Source organism: Octopus sinensis, linkage group LG16 (assembly GCF_006345805.1).
Source record: "Octopus sinensis linkage group LG16, ASM634580v1, whole genome shotgun sequence".
Taxonomy (NCBI): Eukaryota; Metazoa; Mollusca; class Cephalopoda; order Octopoda; family Octopodidae; genus Octopus; species Octopus sinensis.
Window position 1 is genome coordinate 55725319 of NC_043012.1, and position 14343 is coordinate 55739661.

The window sequence follows — 14343 nt, forward strand, 5'->3', positions numbered from 1 at the left end:
GGGGACAAAAACACAATAGATTTCCATTTTTCAGATTTAATCACAAGCCATTGGTTGGCCTAGTGAAGGATTTGTCCAAGAGACTGAACCCAATTACATAGCCATACCTGGTGTTCACTATTTGGAACAAGGATGGACAAGCAGCAAGGATTTGAACTCATTGCAATATTAAATCCAACTACAGTAACTGCATAAATCACCCTGCTAGACCTATACTTAAATGGAATTCCACATGTGACCATCCCCGTCGGTGTTCTTGAGCATACATTAAGGATTACCTTATCTAATTATATTTCTGTTTTTAAGATGGTAGGATGTAACTTGAGGGATTTTTGACAGCTATTTCTAGCAAGTTGAGTAGCCACATAGGGGCATCTCTCCAAAGGGGCTTATTTCTTACAACTGATATTAAAAACAGTGATAAAGTAACAGGAACTGTTTAGAAGTACTTAAAGTTTTAATGAATTTTGTACACACCAAAAGGAAATGTTCCATGCAGCCGGTTTTAAATGATAAAACAAGGTTTTAAGTTTACAAAACAAAAACATTTTTGGATATTGGTTAATAACAGGAGAAACAAGAGGATAAGAGAATGGAAGTTCAGTCCAGAATATACAACTGGATTCAGTTATTAAAAAGAAAGTTTAAGTTGAAGATATAAAAAGATGTGAAAATATATTTCTAACTGTAAATTTCAAGACTTTTGAATAAGTCTAGAACAGTTATTTCTAAAATTGAGTGAAAAACAAGAATGAAGGGTAGGAGTAGAATATCGAGTTAGAATACTGCTGTCTCCTCCCACAACTCTATACAGGCATAGCTGGAACCAAAAGGTCAAGGTTTGACCTTGACAAGCAGTTCTTTAGATAAAGTCAGCTGGAAAACAGGAATGAGACTCACAGCAAGCAGGAGTGTCATTCAAAAGACATTTTTTTTTTCTTTATTACTGCCACAAGGGTGCCAGATGAAAGGGCATCACAAGGGTAGGTTATTAAGAGCATTGAGGGTTTGTACAGAATTCAAATGTATGAAAGAAAAATGGTTTGTTGCAGTTTAGAAATATATATGCTGAAGTTTTAAGAGATGGTTCGCCTCATTGGACTACTGAAGGACCACAAAGATCAAGGATTATACTAAATAACAAAGTGTCCTTCCCAAGCCTACTGGTACATGCCGAAAATAGTACCAATCTCTCAAGCTACCATTCAACAACTATACTGGGACAGCTTTTCCCTCTTCGTCTTCCTCTCCAAGTGTGAGAAAAATAAAAGAATTAGAAAATAGATGAGGACTTCATCAATGAGAGAAAAGTCTGTCCATCATAGTCTTTCTCTATAGCCACCAGACATTAGAAAGCTACCTGTTCTCCTGACAAAAAGAAGATAGCAGAGTGATCTCCTCATCAGACTCGGCTAATAACCTATCCATCTTACACATGACAACAGCTGTTCCAAAACTGCCCAAAGCAGCAACATTCAGACATCAAATGAGTATATGCAGAATGGTCCAAATTGGATTTGCACCTACTGATGACATTTCCGTGCCAGTAATGTTTATTGTGAATCAGCAATGTCCCTCTAATGTTTCTAGGCCCAGTATTTCTGGAAATTATCCATAGTTCTCAAGTCAAGACGTCTTTCGAAAAAAAAAAAAAAAAGTCAGGAGATACCCTCAAAACATTATACTTCTTCATTAACCCTCTGCAGAACTCTAATGTGGGACTACACTGCCTAGCTGGTAGAAGGCTATGAGTACGACAGCATTTCAGATAACTAGCACCAGTCTTAGTCTTTACTTGACCCAGAGTTCAAAGAGACAAGCTGAGGGTAAACATGCTTGATAAAAGACAATCACACCTGCTTGCCATGTAGATATTTTTATATCTGTTGCAGCCTCAAAATATCTGAATAATAAAATAATTATCAGTGGAATGAGTTCTTTCTACAATAAACAAAAGAGTAGCTCTTTCAAGCTACGCAGACAATAACAGGGGCAGAGCATCATGAAAAGGTAATCATACATCAGAAAAGAAGTGTATGTGTTTGCCACCTCTGTCCAACTTTTCAGTGAACGATCCCTCTCTACCTATCTCTGGGTGATACAGGCCAACTGGCTGATCTCACTTCCCACCTACCTGACAAATTTGAAAGAAACCACAGCTCAGGCAGCTTAATTGGTTCATTGACCCAAATTACAGATGTGTCTCCCAGGTTCCAAGATGGAGCAATCCCAGCAACTTGTCCAGTTTAATTCCTTTAAAATGGTGCCAAGTTTTGTGTGTCTGACACTATTGGTGGTAACATTGCCTGCATATGCTGACATGGTACTCCTGCCTACCGTTCAAACCAGCTCAGCAATCAGTCCAAACAGAAGAAATGTGATAGGACACTTGATGGACCAAGTGTATGGTTCAAAGTGCTTCCTTTTAATCTGACTACCAAGTGGATGTCTCTATACAATAATATATAATACAATATATGATATTCATGAGTGTTCTCTACTAAATAGCTCCTGGCATATTCCTAACCGCTTCCCCTCTCTTTTTACACACACATACAGTATAAATATAATTTGAAAAGTAGTAAGAATTTCCGAGTAGAGAACACCTACTCTATGAGAAAGTAATTATAAAATGATGACTAATAAAATTCCTGTTATTCTGATATGAGAAATAATAATTAACAAAAAGGAGCTTAGAAAGGGGCCAATGCATTTTTTAAAGCGAGAGTTAGACGTAATTATATGTCTCCTGAAAAAAAAAATGTTGATACTTTGGTATTTAATAAAACAGAATAAGCTAGACAACAGCAGGTCCATGCTTAGTACTAGCAATGCTGACCTAGATGCACCATATTATTGCCGGTTACGTCAGGATATTTATTATGATTTGACGAGAATAAGGTTTTTTTTTAATGTCTCTTGACAAGTTGTTCAACAGAAGGGGAAAAAAAAGAAACTACCGAATTTATTAGAATATAAACTGTTAGTTTAACAAATAGTAATTATGAAAGCGATGTTAATTATAACTTAAAAAAAGCTATCAGTAGCGATTTTTTTTACAATAAATATTTAGGAAAAAAAAAGAAGGTAAATGTGATTAAGCTGACATAGGACTGTAGGATTGTCGAAATAGCAAAAGACCAGCTAGAAGTTTTTGTTTGCAACTTCCCTTTCTACTTCCAGTGAATTACTTGATAGAGGAGTGGCAGAGGCGGGACTAAGTTGTACAACACAACAAGGTCTGGTTTTTCTTTCTTTTTCTTTTTTTTTTTCTGCTTTCCGTCCCTCTATGAATCATTATCAAATTCTTTGTTAGAAAATGTGGCAGGATGAGCCATTTGTATACAAACGACTCGTACTTTTAAAAATAATTGCAGTAGTTTGTCACAGGAAAGGAACTGTGTAATATTAAACAATAGGGGGCGAGTATGCAACGATAAAAATATATCCAGAGCAACATTTTAAAAGACGAGACAAGCACGAACGGAGAGATTTAAGATTATAGTCAAGTAGTAAAGAACCTACCACCACTATCAACAACGGAAAATAAACAACTATATCCAGTACAAGTAAGCCAGACCGGGCTAACTGGTTTGTTACCGACAGGTATATTAAATAACAGGTGAATATGCAAGACAACCAGTTACCTGCCAAGTGCCACAAGTCAACACACAAGAAAACGAATAATGAGAATAAAGACAAACCACACGATTTATATATATCATACTCATAACTTATAGAATCTATCTATGAAATGTGTGTGTGTGTACCTTTTTACTTGTTTCAGTCATGTGACTGTGGCCATGCTGGAGCACCGCCTTTAGTCGAGCAAATCGATCCCAGGACTTATTCTTTGTAAGCCTAGTACTTATTCTATCAGTCTCTTTTGCCGAACCGCTAAGTTACGGAGACGTAGGCACACCAGCATCGGTTGTCAAGCGATGTTGGGGGGACAAACGCAGACACACACACACATATATACACATATATACATATATATATATATATATATATATATATACACGACGGGCTTCTTTCAGTTTCCGTCTACCAAATCCACTCACAAGGCTTTGGTCGGCCCGAGGCTATAGTAGAAGACACTTGCCCAAGGTGCCACGCAGTGGGACTGAACCCAGAACCATGTGGTTGGTAAACAAGCTACTCCTACGCCTATATAATTATATACAATGTAAGTGTGTGTGTGTGTGTGTATTAGAACATAAATACGAGTTTGGTCGTTCAAGCAGACTTCCTATATTTATTTCGACTGCGGCCCATTCCACAGGTTTCTCTTTGCTGAGCCACCGTGTTGCGGGGACGTAAACAAACTAATACCAGTTGTCAAGCAATGAGAGAAACATACTCTTACTCTTTTACTCGTTTCAGTCATTTGACTGCGGCCATGCTGGAGCATCGTCTTTAGTCGAGCAAATCGATCCCAGGACTTATTCTTTGCAAGTCTAGTACTTATTCTATCGGTCTCTTTCGCCGAACCGCTAAGTTACTGGGACGTAAACACACCAACATCGGTTGTCAAGCGATGTTGGGGGAAACAAACACAGACACACATACATATATACGACGAGCTTCTTTCAGTTTCCGTCTACCAAATCCACTCACAAAGATTTGGTCGGCCCGAGGCTATAGTAGAAGACACTTGCCCAAGGTGCTACGCAGTGGGACTGAAACCAGAACCATGTGGTTGATAAGCAAGCTACAGGGTTGTTTTTTTCCCTGGTTTATCGCAATATTCTAATTTGATTTGATAATTTAAAATTTTATTTTCTTTCCATATAGCTGTGTTCCTTAATGTAAGTTTTCTCTAGAAAAATTTACCTCAGAATGAATATATGAGGAATATGGCTGCCTGGTTCAAAGTTTAGTTCTCACTGCTTACTACCTTGGCCAAATGTCTTTTACCCTGAGCCAACTAATGGCTTCTGAATGAATTTGGTAAATGGAAACTGAAAGAAGCTGGTCTCTCTCTCGCGCGCGCGTGCGTGTGTGTGTGTGTGTTTACATTCTGCAATTTCATGAGTTACGGTGTTCTCTTGACATTTCCCTGTCAACAAATCCTCCAATAGTTTAGCGCTTTTGAAAAATGCGTCGCATGAAAACTTCCAAGGATAATCGACAGGAAGGGCATCCGGCTGTAAAACAATATGTACCCGCCTTACCTATGCTAGCATATGAACAAAAAAAACTAGACGTAAATTCGAACGCACGAATGAATATATCATTTTCCACCTCAAAACTCCTAGTTCTTTTTTACCCTTTTAAATTTTGCCCTCTCCCCTACTATCACCACCGTGCACTTTTTGTCTTTCCTTTGAGATGTGGGGGACACTTCGAGAGACAGTTATGCCGAAACTCTGCTCATATAATTTATCACACACACACACACACACACACACACCACACACACACACACACACACACACACACACACACACTCTAAGGGGCGCTTAATGTTGAAAATTTAAATCCCCAAAGCATGAAAATAATACCATTTGAAAATTCGAGCAACTTTACGAACCCTGCCTTCTATAGAAGGTCTTGGATTTAGAGGTGAAATGGGATACTATTAAACTAAAACCGTATATAGTGTAGTTGTTTCTTTTTTCTTTTGTTTTGTTTCTGGATTCTTTTTTATCATTGATGGAAACCACTAGATTCTTGGATTACCTTCATTTCGGATAACACTGGATCTGTTATTATTTTATGCTGTTAACATTGGTGTCTTTCCCAAGGGCGTTAACAGTTTAAGTAAAGCGAAACAGCTACTAGCAGGAATCGAAACCAGCTTGGCGTGTGTTCTGTACGAAGGCAGGTCAAACCAGTGGTGATTATGCAGAGGGAGTTTTTCCCCCCGCCGCTCATGTATTGGCCTCTTCCCCAACATTTCCCCTTCAGACATATACACCCTAGTTACGAGACCCAGTTTGCGTAGTTACACTAGAAAGAAAAAAAATCTGATTATTTTGCAGTTAGGAGGGTGGTACTGAAAGATGGCAGTCTCTTCGTTTGGATGGGAGGTGTTGTGAGTAATAATAATAATAAAGATTACAATAATACGGCTGTCAGCTTAGTCTCCCGCAACCTTTCTGAACAAAGTCAGTTGTCAGCGTGGGATATGTGTATTTATACATAGATGTGTGTGTGTGTGGACAAACTTGAGAGGAGTACACTGGTCGGTCTAGATAGTAGGATAGAAAGAAAATAACTATACAATTGAATTAACAGTATTGAAATTTGAAGAATCAAGGAGTCGAATAAAGTTCATTATCATTATAGTTTTTTTTTTTTGTGTGTGTGTAGGAGAAGAATGTAGAAGCAATAATAGAGCAAGTGTGTAGCAGAAATTAGTTACTTAGGATCTGGAGGAGAAACAATAATTAACGGTTACAGGAAAGGAGCAGAATAACTTATCCCAACAAGTGTGTGTATAATATATATATATATATATATAATCGTTTAATATGTTTATATATATTCTGCAGAATTTATAAGTGTTCATTCGGTGAAAAGTGAAAGAATCTAATGGTTTGGACACTTGTCTTTCGGTGAAAAGGAATATATATGAACGAGCTGTCGTATCGGTTGGAAAATTTTTTACTATATTTTATTATTATCTGCTCTAGCTGTGTATGCTTAAACATAAAATAAACACTTGTTCGTTGATGTTTAGCTCCAGATCAGCCTTCATCATGCGGACTCGTAAATTGAAAAGCATGCCAACCGCGACCATCCCGACATTGTTATATTTAACGCTACATTGCCGATGTATATGTAGTATTTCATTAAGACTGCAGTGTGCGTAATTAGATAGAAATTGGTTGCTATTACTAACAGGGTAAGCGACCACAACGATGCTCCGTCGTAGTGTGTTGCTAGTATTTAGCACATTTATTTTCGAATGAAAGAAAGCAGAAATAGAAGTGTTTAGAATAATTCTATATCGAAACGAAGTTTACACGAAAATGAGAGGGGAAGAGAGAGAGAAAGAGGAGAACAGGTGTTAGCCCCTATCGAGCAAGCAGACCCAAGATCGAAACCGTTCCAAACGTGACCATCTAGTTTTATCCTCGGGTATAGTGCATGACTGCTTTATCAAATGTGTCCCTCAGTTTATTATTTTATCAAGACGACTGAATATGATTTGAGGGAGATTTTACTAACATTTCCAGCAGGTCTTTACTACATGACTGTAGAGCTAGATACCACTTCTACCCCGTTGGCTGGAACAGATTTCTAAAATAAGACAATAACGTGAAACTAACACAGAAAAAAAAAAAAAGAGAAAAAAACAAACAAACAGGTGCGCTATTACGTGACACACACACACACATATATATATATATATATATATATATGTATATAAATGTAGACACTTGACATTAATTATTATTTGAAGGATACTAATAGTAATTTAGTAGCAGAGAAAGTGAGAGCGAGATAGAGTGAGAGGCGGGTGAGCAGACATCAATAGAAAGGTCGGTGGTTGTCGACAAATTTTTCATTCCTAACACCGGCCAAACGATTAACAACCCCAAATGTTAAAAGAATAAGCATCTATGCTTCTTTTAAACACCTTTTCCGTCTAATGACAAACAGCTAAGGACGTGGAGTTCACACTTACCTATGTTCACAATACGGATTCCTTCATCTTCTTCCAGAAACTTCAAGACCCTAGTAACGTTTTCGAGCTTCTGTGTTCGGAAGTTCGGCTTCTTGTTGATAAATTTGAATTTTTTGCTAGAGAGCACTTCAACGAGAGCAATAAGCCTTAAACCATCCGATAAATCCGTTTCCAGATCCATTAGTTGCTTGCTGACCGTTTTCAGGTGCTCGTTGGCCCATCTTGTAAAAGTGTTCTTTTGAATTAGCTTCCATTGCGCATCATCGGCAAGATCTCTCTCAGTAGCCGGCATGTCCTCGTCGTCCTCGTCGTAATCTTCGTCGTCGTCGTAATAAGCCTCACTTTGACTAGCCATAGTGACAGCCGTTTATTTATATATACTAACAAGTGGCTGCTGCTGATGCCTTCCGAAACTTGACGGAATAAACCGAAGAGAGTGAGTGCGAGAGAGAAATTCGTCTGCTAAACTTCCGAAGATGTTCTTGTGAATTTGTTCTGGTTTTTCTTAAAAAGCCGAGTCTTTTAATTTTAGTTTTGGTGTTTTTTGGTGTTTGGTGTTTGCTTTGCCCAGGTCTGAAATTACAAGAACAAAAAAAAAAAATAGACATCAATATATATTTATTTTATATATTTAAAAAATAATTAAAATATGACAAAAATTGTTATAAAATTAAATTTATTTACAAAAACACCTCCATTCTTATTTATTTTGATTTTAGTATTTTAGCGCGTCGGAAAAAAATGCTTTATGGTATTTCTTCCCGCTCTTTACGATCTGAGTTCAAATTCCACACAGGTCAAGTTTACTTTTATTCGTTCGCGGGGAAGGGGTCAATAAAATAAAGTACCAGTCACGTACTCGGGTTGATGGTTTCGGCTACCCCACCCACTCAAATTTACGATCTGAGTTCAAATTCCACACAGGTCAAGTTTACTTTTATTCGTTCGCGGGGAAGGAGTCAATAAAATAAAGTACCAGTCACGTACTCGGGTTGATGGTTTCGGCTACCCCACCCACTCAAATTTACGATCTGAGTTCAAATTCCACACAGGTCAAGTTTACTTTTATTCGTTCGCGGGGAAGGGGTCAATAAAATAAAGTACCAGTCACGTACTCGGGTTGATGGTTTCGGCTACCCCACCCACTCAAATTTGCCAGCCCTGTACCTAAATCAAAAACAATATTTTACTTCAAAATAACACTAAATTTTTTGAATATTTTTTTTTTTATTTACTAGAAATATTTTTATTTACTGGAAATATTTTTATTTCTATTTTTATAAAAAAAATATAGGCGTAAGCAGGAAATAGCTGTTGGAATCTCGTCACTTATTGAATTGGCTAGTTGTTGTGTGATCTTAGTGCAGATGTGTGATAATGTAAGAGGGGATAGGTCTTGTGAACTTCATATTATTAAACAAACTATTCGACACCAAGGAGTTGGTGCAATTATTGTTTAATTCTAGGATATTAGTAAGGGGAGAAACAGAACACCTGAAGTTTACTTCAAAATTTTATTTTATTTTATTTTTTATTTTATTTATTTACATTTTGAAGATAGCAGGGTATTCAGGAGCCGGGTTAGGGGATGCCTCGCACTTTTACTCCCACTAGTCATGAAGGAAGGGGCTGTGAAGGATCATGGGCGTTGCCCCTCTTCCTCTGACTAAGCCACGCGCGCGCGTACTCTCACACATACACACACACCTACGCACACGACATACCTACACGCATAATACACCTACACACGCAGAGAAATGTACGTGTGTATAGGTATCTATATACACACTAAGTATATATATATATATCACTGTGATCGTCGTGACCGACCAGGCTATCAGATGTTGCTACACATCGCTGGTCACAATGCGTTTCGCATTGTTTTAGCCTTCAAATGACGCCATCCCGCTGGCTAAGCGAGCAGGCCAACAGAAGAAAGAGTGAGAGAAAGTTGTGGCGAAAGAGTACAGCAGGGATCGCCACCAGCCCCTGCCAGAGCCTCATGGAGATTTAGGTGTTTTCGCTCAATAAACACTCAGAACGCCCGGTCTGGGAATCGAAACCGCGATCCTATGATCGCAAGTCTGCTGGCCTAACCACTGAGCCATTGCGCCTCCACACACACACAAACAGACATACACACACACACACACACAGATAGATAGATAGATAGATAGATAGATAGATAGATAGATAGATAGATAGATAGATAGATAGATAGATAGATAGATAGATAGATAGATAGACGGACGGACGGATGGATGGATGGATAGATAGATGATAGATAGATAGATAGACAGATAGATAGATAGATAGATAGATAGATAGACAGACGGATGGATGGATGGATGATAGATAGATAGATAGATAGATAGATAGATAGATAGATAGATAGATAGATAGATAGATAGATAGATAGATGCATATAGGTATATATATATGTATGTATGTATGTATGTATGTGTATTAACCAATGTTAAGGAAAGAAAAACTTAAACATCGTTTCGCAAATTTCAACAAAGATTCACACGAACAATTCTCGCGCTAACAACTACAACAACGAATTCTACCTCCACCATCGCCACTATAACCTATACTTCGATACCTGATCCTCTCCTCCGCTCACTCAACTGTTAAGTGATCTGAAACCGTGTAGAATTAAGTACACTGCCTAGAAACACGAGCTGTTGTTGTTGTTGTCGTTGTTATTGTTTAACACCAGGCCAGGCTTCTTCCAACAGACCCTTAATGATAGGCACTCTAATCCAACCCGACCTAATCCTGTTTTTGTTGTTGTTTTCATTCCCCCACTCATCCTCATAATTATAAGGGAAGGAGTAATTGACAGGTTCGGAGAATTCCAACCCACAGCTTCATGCAAAAATAATAATTATCTAACATTTATTTTAAGTGTGTTTTACGTAAATCAGACGGTTAGCAGTGGGTTCATTTTATGAATTAAAAAAACACAAACCCCAACTCGACTGAAATGCAGGCCACGCCCATGTTTTGAAGAGTAGTATATATCTAGAACTATATTATGAAAATGTGATCGTCTCTATTTAAAACTTTTAAGATGGTAGGGTGGGAGATTTAAAGAAAATTCAGCTGCTATTTCTAGCATGTAAGAAAACTACGCACAGAAAAGCTCTCTCGGCGACTTTAGAAACAAAAAAATCACAATATGCAGCGTAATAGGTTTGAACTCCTGTCGTATAAAGCGGTAGCCCGATAGCTTATCCATTCGGCCATTTCATCTCCACACTGAATTGATATGGGTTTCTTTCATGTGTACCTGGACCATTTTTTTTTTCAGACGGTTATTATTTAATGTTATCCCCTGTGTATTTACATGAGCCCCACCCCCCAAAGGAGCCTCTACCATCTGAATTAAAAGGCGCATAAGATAATATACCCCTATATGCCTTTCAAAAAAACGAGATAGTCATAGCTGGAACGTCTTTGATTTCACTATGAGACCATTTAATGAAGATTGACCTGGAGCTAATCAATAAACAACTGCTACAAAAATGAGCCAATGAAGGACACATTGAGTAATGCAAGTCCTTCCAACAACTAAAAAAAAAACCAGACGGTCACGGCGGGAAAATCTCTGGTCATAATGTCTGTTCAGTGTTGACCTGGGGCTTAACTAAAAATAAAAACATCGACGGGACACTTTGGATAAGGTGATGATCACGACGGGGAAGCGATTGACCATAGAACTCAATCAAATATGACCTAGGGTTAAAAACAACACCGCAACAACGAGCGGTACCTATTTTATTATCAACATATTCTCAGCTCCAGTGAAAGATAGAATAAATTTGACTGTCGTATGATTCGAACCTTTTTGCAAAAACAAAAAAAAATGAAGAACAAAACAAAACTTTAAAACGAAATTGCTAACAATATATTTAAGAAACATTTTATTATCTTAGCTCCCACCACCAAGCATACGCCGCCGCCACCACCACGCATACGCCGCCGCTACCACCACACCCATGTTATCGAAATAATCATATAAGACTAACTATAATAATACTAACAAATGTTGACGTTAAATTCATTACTTATTAAAAATGACAACGTGGCCTTATTTCACACATTTCTGCCCTCTCTCTTTAGTTGTTTTTTCATTTTCTCTCTTTAAGAGAAAGAGATAGACAGGAGAACGTGAGACAAGAGAGAGATAGGAAGAGAGAGGGTGAGTGAGAGAAAGAAAGGAGAGGAGATATATTTATATTAAATAAATAAATTCAAAGTCCGTGTTTCTAAAACTTTATTTAGTTAATGAGTCTCAACTTTTGTAAATATGTCGTTTAAACAATAGTTGTTTAAAAGTTTCAGGTCAATCTTGACTCAGCAGATCCATAATCTATGCGATTTGGCTGCTATTTCTAACGGATCGAACGGTCATGTAAACACTCACCTCTTTGGCTAGGCAAGGCATTTTAGTTAAATAGTGGCTAACATGTTTGATGTAGTAAACCTCTAAATGTTGTGGAAAGAAAAAGAAAAGAAAAAACTCCATTAGTTGCAATGGTTAATTCTGGTAAAGAAAAGCAAGGGAGTGAACTTTAGAATTCAATTAAAAAACTGATTGAGACCATGCAATGAGGAAATGAGTTTGATCTTTGATAAGTGTCAGTGACCACTCTAGACATGTTTCAGTTTAATGAGATCTCCTCAGAAAGTATGGCATTTGCCAGTACTAATTAGATTCTGAATAATTGATAAGAGAGATAAAGATTTTGTGTGAATAAATATTACAGCCATAACAGTTTAAAAGAAGGGTTCATGCTGGGCTAAAGGAATTAGTCAAGAACAATCTCTGTAGGATAAAAATGGCCAAGCCTTTGCCATCACCACCAAAATTTTTGATTAATAGAATATTAACTCATAACAAGGAGAGTTTATTCTTTAACTCTTTGTGTTAACACCATTACATTTGTGTTCCTCATAACATTGGAATGAACATGTAAGGGTTTGTAAGTTTAAATAACATTCAATAAGTGATCCATTGCTGAATGGAACTTGCATCAAGCAAGCCATTGGTCAAGGGAATTGTTTTTTAAATAAACTTTTTTGGCCAGATTGGCTTATTGTCCTCTACTTTAAAAAATGGATTTACTGACAGGTCTTTTGTCAAATGGAACTTTTGTCTAGTAAATCATTTGTCAAGTGAACTGTTTGTCAAACAAATTTTTTGCCAGATTGACTTATTGTCCTCTACTTTGTCAAATGGACTTCTTGTTGATGGGTCTTTTGTCAAATGGACCATTTGTCAAGCAAAACATTTGTCAAAAGGATCGTTTGTCAAACTTTTTGCCAGATTGGTTTATCATCCTTACTTCATCAAGAGGACTCCTTATCAAAAGGATCATTTATCAGGCAAGCCATTCACCAAGGGAACTGTTTGTCACTATAAACACATATATATATATATAAAGCGGCCACCCTGTGTAGTCTTCCCACCTCACACATCCAAACTTATGCCACTGTTACTGCTACCAAAGTAGTCTTTACTTCTTGGAGCTGGTCAGTCTTATACCCCTCTATTCAGACACTTCCTACACACACACACACCACACACACACACACTCTCTCTCTGCTTGTCATCCATATTGTATCCACTGCCACAAGGCCAGCAATAACCATTATGCCTAAAATGTTGGCCCTGAGGAATTTTTTAAAATTCCTGCATCTGTTCAAGATAGACATTAGTCACATGAAGACAGAGAAGGTGAAACTCTGAGTATCAACTCATACATACTAACTTTCAAATAAATCATGGTTTTCCATTTTATCCAACAATATTGAAGACTTAATTGCTTAATTGCAATTTTCACCAATATGTAAACACTATCTGCTATGATGCAGAAATGGTTACATCTCTCTCTATATGTGTGTATACAGATGTGTGTGTGTGTGTGTGTGTTTATTGGTATGCATATATTAAGGTTATTTCCCGGTGAAGGCATCATGGTGTGAATATATACAGATGATATATGAGTGAGTGTGTGTGCGTATATATATATGTATGTGAGCAACTATGATATAAGGCTGAATGAGTTTCCTGCAAGCTCAGGATTACAACACAGTATTTAAAGTGAATTAGCAGAGAACCTTCCACAGCTATACAAGTAATTGCTTCATAATTGTGTGATAATAATAATAACAATAATAATAATAATAATACAACAGCAACAGCAGTTTGTTGTCCGGAACCACACAAGCCTTAAATGATTAATTACTACAACAGATAACTATTCCTGATGTGACGTCATTTGAACTATAATGAACGTCTGACATAGGTACGCAAAGTCACAAATTAACTGGGTGGTGGTGGTGGTGGTGGTGGTGGTGGGAAGATGTAGTTGCTTATATGAACTCCCTCTCCCTTCTCTATTATTTGGATGGTGGTACTTTCGGGATGTTCGAGAAAGGATGAAAATTACAGGAGGTGAGTAATAGTAAAAAAAAATGGTAAAGGATCAGACTACGCAATCTAAAACTATTTACTTTTCTCATTCCATATTTGGTGTTCAGAAACCATTGTGGTTTCTGAACTTTGCCCTTCATCTTCCAAACACATATATTTTTTGGTTCTTTCTTCTTTCTAAAAAGTGTATGAGAGTGGTAAGCATGGTTGAGTTAGATGGTCTTGTTATGCACCTGTCGACCATGGGTAGAATTTGAGA

The 14343-nt window shown here is 37.5% G+C and overlaps 1 protein-coding gene across 2 annotated transcripts in view; it reads right to left on the reverse strand.

The window, feature by feature from the left end:
- The window catches only part of LOC115220251 (filamin-A), a 146384-nt gene that overhangs the window by 91760 nt on the left and 40281 nt on the right, over positions 1–14343 (reverse strand). For both annotated transcript variants that reach the window (XM_036510144.1, XM_036510143.1), the window contains exon 2: positions 7640–8212. In XM_036510144.1, coding sequence (XP_036366037.1) covers positions 7640–7994 — 355 coding nt within the window. In that variant the 5' untranslated portion in view covers positions 7995–8212. The remainder of the gene's footprint in view (positions 1–7639; positions 8213–14343) is intronic.